Below are 17,286 nucleotides of genomic sequence, written 5' to 3' on the forward strand. Positions count from 1 at the left end.
TTGAAAAAAAATGCTTGAAATAAGCTATTATAAGCATCTAATATTCCTGTCTTAAAGTGGCATCATTTTTCAAGTACAGGAACTCCTCAGGGACCCAACCTTTATTTCTAATGAGTGAAGAGGATTTCCAGACGTTTTTAAATATAGGTAATCTACTTTCCTCCGGCCAACAAACAGCCATCTAGCAGATGATAATTATTTAAGTGTCTTGCTAAAGGTCTGCATTGTCTAATAATAGAGCACTGTATTTTCATGATAAATAGTGTTAAAGTCCACCTCCGCCGATTAGGGATGGTAGTGTCAGCATAACAGATGGCCTCTGTCACCCCTCCTTGAAACTAGGTTTCTTCTCTTTCCAAAATGTGCATCCTCCAAAGAGGGGCAAGTGTAGGTGAAGATGAAGTGTAGGTAGAATGTAAAGTCTGAAACATTTCAGTCTACTGAACAGCGCTCACCATGGTTTGCGTTTGTTTATTGTATTTTTTTTTGGGGGGGGGGGGGGTGTATCATCCTCGAGATTTGCTAGTTTCTGTGTCAGCCTATTGATGGATGAAGAACACAGGAATCCAATGTTTATTAAAGATTCTCTAACATTCCAACTCTGTATGGGATGAGGGTTTTCTGTTGATCTTGTTGTTTTTACAAAGGCCCAGTCTTTGTACCCAAAGATATTTAAAGTTTTTTTTTTGTTTTTTTGTTTTTTTTTTTTTTTGGGGGGGAGGGGGTGTATTCCTTATGCTTTGCCTTTGTGCTATAAGTTGCCATCTCAGCCCAGTTGTATAGCATCCTGGGGCCATATGCAATTAACTTCTTCTCCTGAATTTTCTCTTAGGTGGTATTTTTAAACTTGTCAATAAAATGCCTTTTTAAGTCACCAGAAAGAAAGATAATACTCAAAATAATTTTGATAGTGCTTTTTAATTTACTGTTTCAGTAGAGAAGTACTAGAAAGTTATTTTAATAGAAGATGAAAATTTCTGTCCAAGGAGAAAACTCAGGTGAAAAAGTGAATTGACTATGGCCCCTGGTTGGGTAATGGGAATCCAAAAAGACATACTAGACTGTGTGGGTACATTTTGCATGGCCGTGTGGAAATCCTCCTTATCGACTTTTTGCATGCAATGTAAACCTCATATATTTAATTATTAAATGTAAGTGTTTGGTAAAAGGCTGTACATGCTTGGATTTTGACTGATGTGTCATCTACATATTTGGACTTCTAATTATATGTTCTTCCTTTGAAGGCATTTATAGTTCTCTTTCCTGACTTCTCCACACACATGTTTACTAAAATGTAAAGCTCCGTACCCACCACACGATTTTTCCTACAATTTTTCTTGATGACCGGCGATTTTTGGAACGACAAGCAGTCGTTTATGCATTCTCTTAATGTGAATACAGGTGCACGACCATGCGAATGTAACTTAGCGTTGCACGGTGACAATGACCGCCACGGTATCGGCTCTTTAAGATCCCAGATGACTACTGCACAAAGTACCTCAATTGCTTGAAGTCTCGTCTTGTTGTTTAACATAGTGCATACCCGCCGGCCGGAAGAGGGATCGGGGGAGCGCTCGTCGCCAGGGAGATGTCGCTGGATCCATCTCCCTTCATTGTGAGGTGAGTACTTAGCTTAAGACACTGGTGTGATGCCATGACACAGACATGTTTCTGCCCTTAGAATTAGGAAAAAAATAGCAAGGAACTTACTTGATCTAGAGCAGGGGTCTCAAACTCAATTTATCTGGGGGCCGCAGGAGGCAAAGTCAGGATGAGGCTGAGCCGCATAAGGAATTTCACAATCGCGCCGCCTCTGCCCGCCCCTCTCACTCTTCCTTCACAGAGAGGGGCGGGGAGAGGCGGCGATCCGTGTGGCGATTGACGTCAGGAGGGGCAGAGCTAAAAGCTCTGCCCTTCCAGGAAATGCCGGCGGATTACCCCCCGGGCAATTTGGGGGCTTTGCAGCCCTCGTTTAGCAGCGGGGATGCGATGGATTACTTGGGAGCACTGAAGCGAACTATAAGGAAGCTTTTGCAGGCGAGGGCCACAAAATATTGTATCGAGGGCCGCAAATGGCCCGCGGGCCGCGAGTTTGAGACCCCTGATCTAGAGTAATATCTGTTTGGTTAATAAATTATTTGCCAAACAGAATTAATCCAGATCAAGTTTGTTCCTTGTAGGGCTAATAAACCTGTTATCGAGTTTCAAATGATTCCATACAGCCTCCTAAAACTAATCCGGTGACATTCTTGAGTTCTTTTAAGTTTTGAATGTGTCATACCATGTTTTTAATGTTTTTAGCAAAATGTGTTAGGCTATTAGCTAGACATTTAGAAATATATTTGTCACTGAGTTGATAATACTGACAATAGGTCTGAATGGGACCCTTCCTTAGATATATTTAGTCCATATAAATATGTGGTCTTGCCAGGAAAGAAAGTGGCAAGCAACCTAAGTAACAGGGTGACTTAGCATAAGAGGGGTACTGCTGCGGATCAAGTCTCTGAGGTCTACCTACAGCAATATTGTGGACTGAGAAGAAGCAAGGAGTGAAAAAGGTCAACTATTTATTGACACTATTTATCATTAACCACTTCACCACTGAGGGGTTTTACCCCCTGAGCACCAGAGCAATTTTCACCTTTCAGCGCTCCTTCCATTCATTCGTCTATAACTTTATCATTACTTATCGCAATGAAATGAACTATATCTTGTTTTTTCCGCCACCAATTAGGCTTTCTTTAGGTGGGACATTATGCCAAGAATTATTTTTTTCTAAATGTGTTTTAATGGGAAAATAGGAAAAATGTGGGGAAAAAAATAATTATTTTTCAGTTTTCGGCCATTATAGTTTTTAAATAATGCATGCTACTGTAATTAAAACCCATGAAACGTATTTGCCCTTTTGTCCCGGTTATAAAACCATTTAAATTATGTCCCTATCACAATGTTTGGCGCCAATATTTTATTTGGAAATAAAGGTGCATTTTTTTCATTTTTGCGTCCATCCCTAATTACAAGCCCATAGTTTATAAAGTAACAGTGTTATACCCTCTTGACATAAATATTTAAAAAGTTCAGTCCCTAAGGTAACTATTTATGTATTTTTTTTAATTGTAAATTTTTTATTTTTTTTTTAATTACAAAAAAAATAAAAAATGGGGAGTGTGGGAGGTAATGAGTTAATTTTATGTGTAAAAGTCATTTATTTGTATGTGAAAAATGTGTCGGATGTAGTTTACTATTTGGCCACAAGATGGCCACAGTAACTTTTTGTTTTAATGCGACCTCAAGTATAAGGAGGCTGGACACGTGAGTTTTTTCTCACAATGATCGCGCTGCCCATAGGAGAGCAGCTGATCATTGCGGGGCTTAGATCAACGAACGGGAATGGATTTTCCCGTTCATTGATCTCTGGGCGAGCGGGCGGCGGCGTGTTTACTAGCGGCGGGCGGCGTGTTTACGAGCGGGAGCGCGGGCAGCGTCGGGAACGCGGAAAGTACGTGTTTCTCCGTCCCTGGTTGGTAAAGAATGGAAAAAGGGGCGGAGAAATACGTACGCGCGGGGGTAAAGTGGTTAACATACTATGTTGTTCAGTCATTTTAATATAAATGTTTTAAAAAATAATACATACCTTCAGCTTGGCACAAACAATTTGTGTCTATTAGCCATACATCTGGTGATTTTCATTCAATCAGCAAAACAATCAACTTTATCAGGCGATCATCTTTAGTGTGGTTGTTTGAAAGTCGATCAACTAGAGGTCCACATACTACAAGCAATATCCTGTGCAATTCACCATAACTAATCGATCTGACTGATGTTGTGTCTCCATGCTTTGAATGCAAAACTTGATTCAGCTGATCGAATGATATGTGAATAGTAGCCGATTGCTGTGCGATCAACCAATATCTTCCATTCTGCTAAATTGACTTAGCTGGTCAATTCAACTTGATATTGGCCACTTTTCATCAGTTAGGCATACTGGAACACACTTGATTCCTTCTCGATTCGATAAACTAATCGAATCAAATGGTTGATCATACAGCCAAATCACTCCATGTATGGCCACCTTCAGCTAGATCATTTGTTGGCTGGAGAACCCTGTACCTATAAATGCCTGAAAATCTCCCTTATTTATTTATTATTTATTGTATTTATAAAACGCCAACATATTACGCAGCACTGGACATCAGTTTAAGTTACAGACAATATTTAGGGGTAGAAATGTCCCGAAGAGTTCGCCAGCGAACTTATTCGTGCGAACTTCGGTGGTTCGCGTTCGTGATCGAACGCAAACTTTATGGCGGGTCAACCCGCCCCCTATACTACATCATTAGGGTCAACTTTGACCCTCTACATCACAGTCAGCAGGCACATGGTAGCTAATCAGGCTACACTCCCTCCTGGAGCCCCACCCCCCTTATAAAAAGCAGGCAGCGTCAGCCATTTCACTCACTCGTGTGGCTGCAGTAATTAGAGAAGGGAGAGGTGCTGCAGAGACATTAGGGAAAGCTTAGTTAGGCTACAGTTAGGCTTGTTAGGTTGCTCTTTCTTGCTGATACTTATTGCTAATAAGCACTCCTCATCCTCAACATCTCTTTTGAGTGCTAATGTTGTTCTTGTGATCTATTTTTTTTGTGTGTGTGTGTGTGTGTGTGTGTGTCCCACAGACACTTGTGTTGCATATACATCCTTGGTAATTCCTACTGTGCTACTGCCAGGCCCAGCACATTCAGTGACTACCTGTGTGTGTGACAGGCAGCTGCACATTTGTAATACCAATCACTGCATACCCACCTGTTGTTGTTCAGCGCACCTACCTACCTACGTGACCACACGCAGTCTCACTGCACCTGTTCACGGTACCTGTGTGTGTGACAGGTGCACATTTGTAATACCAATCACTGCATACCCACCTGTTGTTCAGTGCACCTACCTACCTACGTGACCGCACGCAGTGTCACTGCACCTGTTCACGGTACCTGTGTGTGTGTGTGACAGGTGCACATTTGTAATACCAATCACTGCATACCCACCTGTTGTTGTTTAGCGCACCTACCTACCTACGTGACCACACGCAGTCTCACTGCACCTGTTCACGGTACCTGTGTGTGTGTGTGACAGGTGCACATTTGTAATACCAATCACTGCATACCCACCTGTTGTTCAGTGCACCTGCCTACCTACGTGACCGCACACAGTGTCACTGCACCTGTTCACGGTACCTGTGTGTGTATGACAGGTGCACATTTGTAATACCAATCACTGCATACGTGACCGCACACAGTGTCACTGCACCTGTTCAAGGTACCTATATATGTGTGTGTGTGTGTGTGTGTGTGTGTGTGTGTGTGTGTGAGACAGGTGCACATTTGTAATACCAATCACTGCATACCCACCTGTTGTTCAGTGCACCTACCTACCTACGTGACTGCACGCAATGTCACTGCACCTGTTCACGGTACCTGTGTGTGTGACAGCTGCACATTTGTAATACCAATCCTTGCATAATTGTTCACTGTACCTGTGTGACCGCACGCTGTGAAATATACCACTCCGTGCATACCTGTTAACTGCACCTGTGTGGCAGCTGTACATTGTATTGTAATACCAGTCACTGCATACCTTTCACTGCACCTGTGTGACTGCACACTGTCAAGTCAGTGCATACCTTTCACTTTATCCCCCCGATATGGACAAAACAGGTAGAGGCAAAGGCAGAGGCAGACCCAGAGGCAGGCCACCCGTCAGGTCTGTTCGAGGTTGTGCTGACGTGATTTCGTGTGGCCCTGGACCAAAGTACAGTGCTCATAAGAAGGCACGTCCCATCAACTCCCGATATCATCAGCACATGGTTGACTATTTAATACAGAACACCTCATCTTCCGCAGCCACCAGCACTACTACAAGCATCACATCCGCTGCATAAAACACTTTTCAGGAGTTATTTGATGGAGAATTAACTGATTCACAGCCATTATTGTTACAACCAGATGAAGGCACTAAGCAAGTTACACCACCTCATATGTCTGAGTTAGGCGACACTATGGACGTAACGTGTGAGGAGGAGGATGATTAAGTTCCTGCTGTTGGTGCAGTTTATGAGGTGTCTGAGGCAAGCGAAGCTGGGGAGGATGATTATGATGATACAGATGCCACGTGGGATCCTAATAGACAAGATGACCAGGGGGACAGTTCAGAGGGGGAGTCAGAGAGGAGTAGGAGGAGACGAGTTCCTGAAAGAAGCAGGGGAGCTCGTCATCAGAAACAGCTGGTGGCAGTGTCCGGCGCCATGTATCGCCACCCATGGACAGCCAGCCAACATGCCCTTCAACGTCAGCTGCTGATGCCACCATAGTGCCATCACCACAGGGGGGCTCAGCGGTTTGAAAAATTTTTAGTGGGTCTGCCTTAGATCAGAGCAATGCCATCTGTTCTCTCTGCCTCCAAAAAATGAGCTGTGGAAAGGCCAACAGCCATGTAGGGACAACTGCCTTACGAAGGCACATGGAGAAAAGGCACAAACTGCAATGGGAAGAGCACCAGAGGAAAAGCAGCACAAAAAAGCAAAGCCACCCTAATTCTCCTCTTCCTCCTTCAGGTGCATCATCTTCTGCTGATTTCTCCCTTGCACCTTCACAATCACAGCCACCCTCCTCCACTCCGCCTCTCACCTTCAGCAGTTCCTGCTCCTCTGCCCACAGCAGCAGTCAGGTGTCCGTGAGGGAAATCTTTGAGCGGAAGAAGCCAATGTCTGCCAGTCACCCCCTTGCCCGACGTCTGACAGCTAGCTTGGCGGAACTGTTAGCTTGCCAGCTGTTACTTACCGTACCAGCTGGTGGACTCTGAGGCCTTCAGAAAATTTCTGGCCATTGGGACACCGCAGTGGAAGATACCAGGCCGCAATTATTTCTCAACTCTACTGGTGCTGCGAATCTGCGATCTCCTCTCCAGCTACACAGCCCCAGCTCACCAGGGCCTATGCTGCATGCCAGGTACGACGGCGATCTCCTCTCCAGCTACACAGCCCCAGCTCACCAGGGCCTATGCTGCATGCCAGGTACGACGGTGTCACGCCATCTTAGACATGTCTTGCCTCAAAGCGGAGAGTCACACTGGAGCAGCTCTCCTGGCTGCTTTTAACAAACAGGTGGATCAGTGGCTGACCCCGCACCAACTGGAGATCGGCAACGTGGTGTGTGACAACGGCAGCAATCTCATTTCCGCTTTGAATTTGGGAAAGTTGACACATGTACGCTGCATGGCACATGTGCTGAATCTCATAATTCAGATATTTGTATCGAAGTACCCAGGCTTACAGGACGTCCTGAAGCAGGCCAGGAAGTTGTGTGGGCATTTCAGGCGGTCTTACATGGCCATGGCACGCTTTGCCGATATTCAGAGGAGAAACAACTTGCCGGTGAAATGCTTGATTTGCGATAGCCCGACTCGCTGGAATTTTGACCCTCCTGATGGTCGACCACCTGCTACGACAGGAGAAAGCTATCACCCAGTATCTCTACAACTACAGTAGAAGGACACACTCTGGGGAGATGGGAATGTTCTGGTTCAAGAACTGGACACTCATGCAAAATGCCTGCAGGCTCATGCAGCCGTTTGAGGAGGTGACAAACATGGTGAGTCGCAGTGAAGGAGCCATCAGCGACTTGATCCCGTATGCTTTCTTCCTGGAGCGTGCCATGCGTAGAGTGGTGGATCAAGCTGTGGACGAGAGTGAACAGGAACAGTAAGTTACAGGAGGAACAGTTGTGGGATCAATTCTCATCAGAACAAGATGTTTCCTGAACACCTGCGGCAGCACAGAGGGGGAGGAGGAGTTGTGTGGGGGAGAGGAGTCAGACTCAGGTGATGAGGAAGGTGTTTTTTTTTTTTTCGAGGAGGAGGAGGCGGCAGAAGAACAACTGCAGCAGGCGTTGCAGGGGGCTTGTGCTGCTCAATGTTCCCGTGGTATTGTTAGTGGCTGGGGGGAGGTGGAGGACTTACCTGACGTCACTGAGGTAGAGCAAGAGGAGATGGAGAGTACGACTGGATCCAACTTTGTGCAGATGGCGTCTTTCATGCTGTCCAGCCTGTTGAGGGACCCCTGTATAAAAAAACTTAAGGGGAATTACTGGGTGTCCACGCTACTAGGTTTCCAAATCACCAGAAGGCAGAAAAGATGCCGCACTTGCAGAACAAGCTGGCAACTATCCTTTACAGTGCGTTTAAAGGGAAGGTTCAGGGATTATGAAAAAAAAATAAAAATCCTTATCCACTTACCTGGGGCTTCCTCCAGCCCGTGGCAGGCAGGAGGTGCCCTCGGCGCCGCTCCACAGAACTACTGAGCCTGCGCAGTACAGCCCGGAGGACGTCCGATGACGTCAGCGCGCCAGCGTGGACGGCACAATGGAGCGCAGAAGAGGCCCGACCTGGCCGCTGGCCTGGCCAGGTCGGGTCGGCCACCGGGAGCCTGCGGAGCGGCACCGAGGGCACCTCCTGCCTGCCACGGGCTGGAGGAAGCCCCAGGTAAATGGATAAGGATTTTTTTTTCATAGTCCCTGAACCTTCCCTTTAAGGGTGATGTCACAGCACAAAGGAATAAAGGTACCACTGCCATTAATCTTTCTCCCATGTCCACGCAGGCAAGGACAGGACGCTCCAGCGATCTCATGGTGATGTCGGACATGTGGACATTCTTTAGGCCAACGCCTCGCCTTAGCCCTTCCAGATCCACCCTCCACCGGCAGGTAGCCGACTACTTGGCCTTAAGTCTAGATGTAGACACTGTAAGCAGCGATGAAAGGATCTTCAGCGCAGCTGGAGGCATTGTCACTGAGAAGAGAAGTCGCCTAAGTCAAAAAAGTGTTCAGTACCTCACCTTTATCAAAATGAAGGCATGGATCCCGGAGGGCTACTGCCCGCCCGAAGACTAAGTCAGTCCCCACACATAGCATCTCTGCCTGTACGCCGTGTGACTGCCGGTCCCAAGACTAAGTCGCTCCCCACACAGTATCTCTGTCTGCAGGCCACTTGACTGCCTTCTCCGCCACCACCAACAGGGTCCAGGACACCAGGCAGATTCCTGAATCTTTAAGGCCGCTGCTAGCAGCCAGAAAGATTAGGCAGGCATGTACACTGTGACGAACAGCCCCGGTATCTCTTCTAACTTACTCCAGTACCATCAGGGATTAAACGCCTCCAATGGCTTGTAAGACTGTTAGCAAGTTGACGTTAAAATACCGGTTGCTGGGTCGTCAGGTAATAATGCGACAAGCAACGCGCGCCAATCTTGTCTAATCTGACACCGTTACCATTCGGGGAATAGGCACATCCGATGGTTTGTAATATGGTGAACAGAGTGATGCCAAAGATTGGTCACACCGCTGCCGGCAATGTGACGTATGCGCAGTCACCCACCAATTCCTGTTCCCTTTGCTGCAGTTTACCATAAAGCCTCAGACCCGAGAGAACCCTGAAGACAGTCAGAACTGCAGGCAAAGTAACCTTTTGGATTGGTTGGTCCACACACAGTCCAATTTCAATTGTATATACAATCGATGCAATCTGTGCTCTCATATAGAGGCCAGGTCGCTGCCACCAATCCGCAATAAAAGTGTGCGAATGCGTTAATTCTAACTCTAGCTAAATCCTGTAGGAAAAAGGGTTAATTTGACAACCTTTCTAGAGATAGCAAGACTAACAATATTTAATATCAAAACAGTTATGGTAACATGTCTCTCTGAAGATGTGAATTCTTTTGTCGGAGATTTGTTTCAGAACAGCACTTAGACAAACAATTTTTAAATCGTTTATTTAAAGAAATAATGCAGAACAAAATATAGCAATAGAAACAAATTGATACAGAAATAATAAGGGTTCAATATGAAAATAATAGCTGATTACAGTCTGAGCAGTTTGTCAAGTTACCGTGTCCTTTGCGGTAAGTCCCACAGAAGATAAGTACTCCAATTCTGGAAAGTTCTGTGGAATAGTTATTAATCCTTTTATCATCCAGCCCAAATCCGTGATGGTACAGGATGGCTGGGGACTGTCTCCCCTCTCTGTCCAGCATTGTTGGTTTTAACTCTTCCTCTGCCAGAGGGCGGAGTTGTAAAAGGAGATAGGTGTTGTATACCTTCTCCCGCCCTTTGTCATGACAAGCAGAAAGAATAGGCGATAACTGGAATGATCATAGCTCGTCAACAGCCGACCAAAACCTGCAGCGAGTGACACGGGCTCGCTTTTAGCGTTCTCTATTCACACAGATACCAAACGTGCATCTTGGGGTATTCCAAGGCAAATCACACTGTTGCTTGTTTTCGGATAATGGTAGGAACATTCTGATTGGTTCCACCACACACAAATCATTACTAATAATGGTCTGCTAATTTTGTAATGGCTAGCCTCGACAGAAAACTGATTAATTTGGTAAAATGTCTGAATGACTTATTCCTTCATATCAAGGTGAATTAAAAGTCATTCTCTTTAACTCTCTAACACCCCTCAGGCTAGATGCAGGAATGTGAATGGGTCCTAATGAGTTTACGACCCGGCCTGTTTGCCCAGGCCTAGCTAGTATCACCTTTGAAGAAGATTTATGTGCTATGTGGATGGCTCTGGTTTTAGGTTTTATTGCTGCTCTCCGGGGAAGCATAAACAATAAACAAACATTCACATCCCCCCAGTGCAGGGGTTGTGAGATGGAAAAAACACTCATTTTCTAAAAGCAGGCTAATGAATTTAAATGGGTACTCCAGAACCGATTTTGTGCGCAATTTTGTACGATTGCGCCGATTGCGTGGTTCTGCTGGTGAACCCAACCGTTACATACACGCACCAAAAAAATTATTATAGCGGCTGCTAGCAGCGGCCACTATAATAATAATTTTTCTGGTGCGTGTACATGCCTGCCTAATTTTTCTGGCTGCACTGCAACTGCAACAACAAAACAAAAGGCATGTACATGTGTCAATTCCCTTTCGTGATCATTACCTTGCCGCGGTGAAGGGGCTTGCGTATCACAATGAAGCAATGACCGTCAGCTATATGAGTGTCTCGGGGGGGGGGGGGAGGGGGGGCACACCCAAGATAATAAGGTTGTTGCTTCATTGTGGACAGACCAAATTCGATCAGCTGAACAGTCACTGTTGTTCTCTCATTGAGCTAACTCTCTCGCCATGGTGCGCACCAGTCCAGCATGGCCGTCACTACACAAACAGCTGTGCGCGGTGCGTTACACAGTGAGTTCGGTCTGTCAGTAGGAAGCAGTACTCTAATTACTCTCCCTGGCTGATGTATACACATGCAAGATGTTTTAAAGCACTTTAGGTCTCCAATATAGCATGCATTCTGATTTCTGCCCTTAAAACGCTGCTGTGCGTCAAATCCAGATTTTTCCCCGGGACTTTTGGCGTGTATCCCACTCATCCATGCAAACACTCAGATGTTAGACCCCTTGAAACATCTTTTCCATCACTTTTCTGGCCAGCATAAATGTTTCTAGTTTTCAAAGTTCGCCTCCCCGTTGAAGTCTATTGCGGTTCGCAAGGTTTGCGCGAACCAAACTTTTGCGGAAGTTCGCGTTCGAGCTTCGCGAACCGAAAATCGGAGGTTCGAGCCATCTCTATTTAGGGGTGACATACAGAATATTTCTTTGTTAGTCCTAAAAAAAACTTCTTAGTGGTAGCAATGAAATACTGTATCTTCTATAAAAGGTATCCATTTGAAGCAGCTTGGTTTTTTTTTTTTCTTGCAGTGATTAGCACATGTATTAACAAAGAGAGATAGCAAAAACAGCATGGTGTTTCAGACATGGTCCAGCCTTCATCAGGTTCTATCTTTTTTTGTATCATTTACCCAATAGCATAGAAATAGCAGCTGCACAATGTTCTCTGCTATAGTTGTAGTGACTGCTGACACTAATGCTGGGAATACACCATACAATTTTCTGTTAGATTTTCTCTTAGATTTACCTGCCAGATAGCTTTTTTTCTATGTTGTAGGTAAATCTAACAGAAGAATCTAACAGAAAATTGTATGGTGTGTACCTAGCATTATGCTGGGAATACACCATGAGATTTTTGGGCAAATAGATGGCTCGATAGATAATTACCGACAGGTCCGATCTGATTTTCCATCGTTTTTCTGATCATTTTCTCATAGAAGTGAATGAAAAACGATTGTAAAATAGATTGGAAAAAAATGATAAAAAAATTGATCGGAAAATCGATTAGACAGTAAATCTGCTGAAAAATCTCATAGTGTATTCCAAACATTAGCAATTAGCAGTAAGGCTGGGTTTTTCAATAAGGCACTGTAGGCTCATACCTACAGGTGTATAATAATGTAAAGGTGGCTCACTCCTCTCTAAGAGTCCCTCCCTCCTTCCCTATGCGGACTCCTGAGCAAAGCTTAAATGAGAGGTTACTCATCCGACTCTCGGCACTCCACTGATGAGATCTCACTTCAGCTGGGGCTCCTCTAACTTCTTAATGTTGATGGTACTTCTGGCTACCTAATACTAAGGGGCACTTGAGGCTACCTATGCTGGGCAGGGGACGTAAAGGAAAAAGATGACAACATAATTGTTTTGCGGTTCGGCGCGGATGTTGTGGGTTCATGGATGGCAAAGTCTAGCGTGCCAGAACACACAAGCCCACAGGCTCCTTTCATGTAAATCCGGCCTGCAATGGATCCAATATTATCTCTAGGATCCAGATAGATTGGTCTCATTAAACCATATATGGCTATGTTGGGCGGATTATATTGATTTGTTCGTTCTTTTATTAGCAGAAGTTTTGTTTACATACATGTCACTGGACGTCTTTATTCTGTCTCTTTTAGCTTGCTGTCTGCTGGAGGAGGAAACAGGCGGACAGCGAATGTGGTCGCACACGGATTCGCCAACCTCTTCATTCTCGATAAGAAGTGTCTGAGTGAAATTTTGGTTCATTATCCAGATTCCAAGAAACTTCTGACAAAGAAAGCTAAGTATGATTTTCACTTTTGTATGAAAATTAATATAAAACTACATTAATATACATGACTAGGTGGACCTAAGCTCGTTAATATAACAGACTCTAGTCCTTCACAACACCCTCCCCTCCCGCCCCTATGACCGCCGCATGTAAGCACGCATGCACGCCCATGTGCACACCGCGCGGACCTCTCCCAATGGCTACACATGCGCAGTAGCTAAAGCACACAGACACAGGGACAGGAAGATGACAGAGGGGTTTTATTATATAGGATATGCTACAATGGCTAGTTCTTTGCCATTTTGAAACATTGAATTTCTAAATTATAAGTCAAGGTAGCCATACTCTTATCAATTTTTTTCATCAATATTCAGCTGATTCGATCATTGGATCAAATTTGCTAGAAATTGATGCCGCAAACGATTCCCGATTGACCAATTTTCGGGCAAAATCATTTGATTGTCTAGGACAGAATATTTCGAATAATTGGAGATGGATTGGGAGCAAGTCACTAGCGGCATTCGATTTGACGGCTGATGAAGCTACTCTCAGCTGTCCACGTGTGATTCCGGTTTCTTCCCTCCCCGCTGGCTGCTTCTTCCTCTCTTCACTCCCCAGTCTGTGCTAGAGGCCAAATACTAGAGCCCTCTAGTGGTCATGTGAGGTATGTGCCACAGTACCCCTAGTGTCTGTCCTCTACAGCAGGGATCCCCAACCTGTGGTCCGCGGCCCACTGGTGGTCCGCAGGACGCTTTCAGTTGGGCCACGGGACTGTCCTCTTGCCCCCGCCCCGCCCCCTCTGCAGCCGCCGCTGCTGTTATCTCTGGCGGCCGCTTGGTATCTTACATTCCCCTTCTCTCCCTCTTGTCAGCGTGCGAGTCACAGCAGCGCACCCTGCAGCTGCTGTGACAGAGAGGGAGAAAGCAGGAGAGAAAGAGCGGCTTCCTGTAGCGGCGCGCCGTTACTATGGGAACCGCTCTCTCTTTCCTGCTTCCTCCCTCTCCATTACAGCAGCAGCGGGGCGCGCTCCGGCGAGAGAGAGAGGGGAATGTAAGACACCGCCGGCCAAGGTAACTGCAGCAGTGGCGGCCGCCGGGGGGGAGGGGGGGTGGGGGGGAAGTGGGGGCTGCTATACTTGGGCACTATACTGGGGCTCTTATACTGGGGCACTATACTAGCTATACTTGGGTACTATACGGGGGCGCTATACTGGGCACTATACTGGCTGTACTGGGGCACTACTAGCTATATTGGGGCACTATACTGGCTATACTGGGCACTATACTGGCTGTACTGGGGCACTACTAGCTGTACTGGGGCACTACTAGCTATACTGGGGCACTATACTGGCTATACTGGACACTATACTGGCTGTACTTGGGCACTATACTAGCTATACTGGGGCACTATACTGGCTGTACTGGGGCACTACTAGCTATACTGGGGCACTATACTGGCTATACTGGGGCACTATACTGGCTCTACTGGGGCACTACTAGCTATACTGGGGCACTATACTTGCTATACTGGGGCACTATACTGGGCACTATACTGGCTGTACTGGGGCACTACTAGCTATACTGGGCACTATACTAGCTGTACTGGGGCACTACTAGCTATACTTATACTAGCTATACTGGGGCACTATACTAGCTAAACTGGGCACTATACTAGCTATACTGAGGCACTATACTAGCTATACTGGGGCATAATAACTATACTGGGGCACTATACTACCTATACTGGGGCATACTAGCTATACTGGGCACTTTACTAGCTATACTGGGGCACTACCTACCAACACTGGGCACTATACTAGCTATACTGGGGCACTACCTACCTATACTGGGCACTAGATTAGCTTTACTGGGCACTATACTAGCTATACTGGGGTAACTGTACTAGCGATACTGGGGCAACTAAACTCCCTATACTGGGGCAACTATGCTAGCTATGCCCCCCCCCCCCCCGGTTACCCGCTGTGCACGACGCTGTCCACTAGGACGCTACACCCCCCGCGGGCCCCGGAGAAAAATTTGGTCAGAAAGTGGTCCCCGGGCCGGAAAAGGTTGGGGACCCCTGCTCTACAGGATTACATCACACAGGTGTCCAGGACTCGGGAGTGAAGAAACAAGAAAGAGCAGTCGACGAGGAGAGAAGAGATGGGACTGGTGAGAATAAGTTTTGGCTACACCGCATGGCCCAGGTGGGTTGGCACTGGGAACGCTGGCGCATGCAGATTTTAAAAAAATTTAAACTGATTGAGAATCTGTGTTTAGTCTGTGGAGGGATTCGAGCAGCTAGAGCCCTCTTATGTGATAATGATCAGAGAAGGATCTATCTGTCTATGGAAAATCGATTTTGTGTGCGGTTTTTACAAAAATAACTTTAAAGAGAATATGTACTCTAAAATTCTTACAATAAAAAGCATACCATTCTATTCATTATGTTCTCATGGGCCCCTCTGTGCTGTTTCTGCTTCTCTCTGCTGCAATCCTGGCTTGTAATTGCCAGTTTTATGCAGTGTTTACATACAAAAGACATAGCAAGTGATAGGCTGAGAGTAGCTCAGTGTGTGAGTCATACAGAGTGTGCAGGGGGCCTGGAGAGGGTGTGTATAGCTTCTATCCAATCACAAGCAGCACAGCACATTCCAGCTTGACTGCCTCAGCCGACAGACCCGACAGAGGAGAGAAGATTAGATCATATAACAGAGATAATACAGCCACTGTGCAACTAGAAAAGACTGCAGTTGGACAGGGCACATTATAACAGGTATAGGAACTTATAGGATAGAAGAAATAAGGCTGAACATTTTGTTACAGAGTCTCTTTAAAAAGATTCAGTTACGGGTCAAAGAGTTCACTTCCTGATTGGCTGGAAGGAAAAAAACAAACCGCTAATTGCCAGTCAAAAGCGCTTACAAAAGCTCTAAAATCGCCAGCAAAATCGCTTTGAAAAGCACTCACAAAAGTGCTCAGCTCTTGCGATTGCGCTAGCGATTTATAATGTGAATAATTTTTTTTTCTATGGGAATTTCAGGCAGATTTAAACAAAGCAACTGGATTTTCCTGGATTAGTTTCCTTCCAAGGAACCATGCATAGCCAATTTGCTATCTTAGGTATATTAACTGCTTGGTCATTTCATAATATAAGTATGTCATTGATATTTGTGTAATATTGCTATTATCTGCTTGTTGTTGGTAATAATATAAGCCTATCATTTGTGATATCTGCATGTCATTTATAACATTTGCCTATCATTTCTAGTCTCTGTTGGTTTTTGGATGTCATTGATATCTACCTTCTATGGGTAAATTGTGTATAAGTGGAGTTTGCCTGTCATACTTGCTTATTAAATTGAGTATTTTTTTGTCCAATAATAATGAGAGATTGATCAGCACTGAATGCTAGGCCAGCTGGGAGTAGCAGGTGCAGTGACTGTGCCGTCAGAGACGGGCAGTTATCATTTCTTGCCTCTGATCAAGTGGGCATTTAGCTTGTGAAACGGTTGTCAGGCATTAACACTGTATGTGCTGTTTGGATGCTGGGAATGAATTAAAGGTGACTTAAACTGCTCTTGTGGTCGGTTCCCGGAATCTGTTACTCTATGAGTATTTTTGTGGTTTTTTTGTGTTTTTTTGTTTTTTTTACAAGTTCTTGTTCTCTAGTAAGATGAGTAACACTCTGGCTTGGAAAGCAGTGATGCTTTCTTGTGGTCCAGTTATTTACAAGGCAAATTGTAGTGATAAAGAAATTTCGCCACATTTAACCTAGTTCTACATAGGGGCACACCCAAGTTAGTAAGGTCGTTGCTTCATTGTGGACAGACCAAATTTAATCAGCTGGACAGTCACTGTTGTTCTGTCATTGAGCTACTTCATCCCGACCATATGGGCTGGAAAACCGCCATCACCTGCACTCTCGCCATCGTGCGCACCAGTCCAGCACGGCCGTCACTACACAAACAGCTGTTTGCAGTGTGTTACCCAGTGAGTTTAGTCTGTCAGGGTGAATCAGTACACTACTTACACTACCTGCTGATCCATGTATACACACGCAAGATGTTTTCAAGCACTTTATGCCTCCAATTTAGGAAAGTAATGTGGTTTATGCCCTTAAGGGATTATACCCTTGCTCTGTGTCAAATCCGTAATTTTCCCCGGGACTTTTGGCATGTATTCCACTCCGCCATGCCCCCTCCAGGTGTTAGACCCCTTGAAACATCTTGTCCATCACTTTTGTGGCCAGAAACAGTGTTTGTAGTTTTGAAAGGTCGCCTGCCCATTGAAATCTATTGCGGTTC

The 17,286-nt window shown here is 45.4% G+C and overlaps 1 protein-coding gene across 2 annotated transcripts in view; it reads left to right on the forward strand.

Annotated features, from left to right (window-relative positions):
• Positions 1–17,286, forward strand: part of CNGB3 (cyclic nucleotide gated channel subunit beta 3) — a 312,570-nt gene that overhangs the window by 273,605 nt on the left and 21,679 nt on the right. For both annotated transcript variants that reach the window (XM_068234874.1, XM_068234873.1), the window contains exon 17: positions 12,847–12,993. In XM_068234874.1, coding sequence (XP_068090975.1) covers positions 12,847–12,993 — 147 coding nt within the window. The remainder of the gene's footprint in view (positions 1–12,846; positions 12,994–17,286) is intronic.

Source organism: Hyperolius riggenbachi, chromosome 5 (assembly GCF_040937935.1).
Source record: "Hyperolius riggenbachi isolate aHypRig1 chromosome 5, aHypRig1.pri, whole genome shotgun sequence".
Lineage (NCBI taxonomy): Eukaryota > Metazoa > Chordata > Amphibia > Anura > Hyperoliidae > Hyperolius > Hyperolius riggenbachi.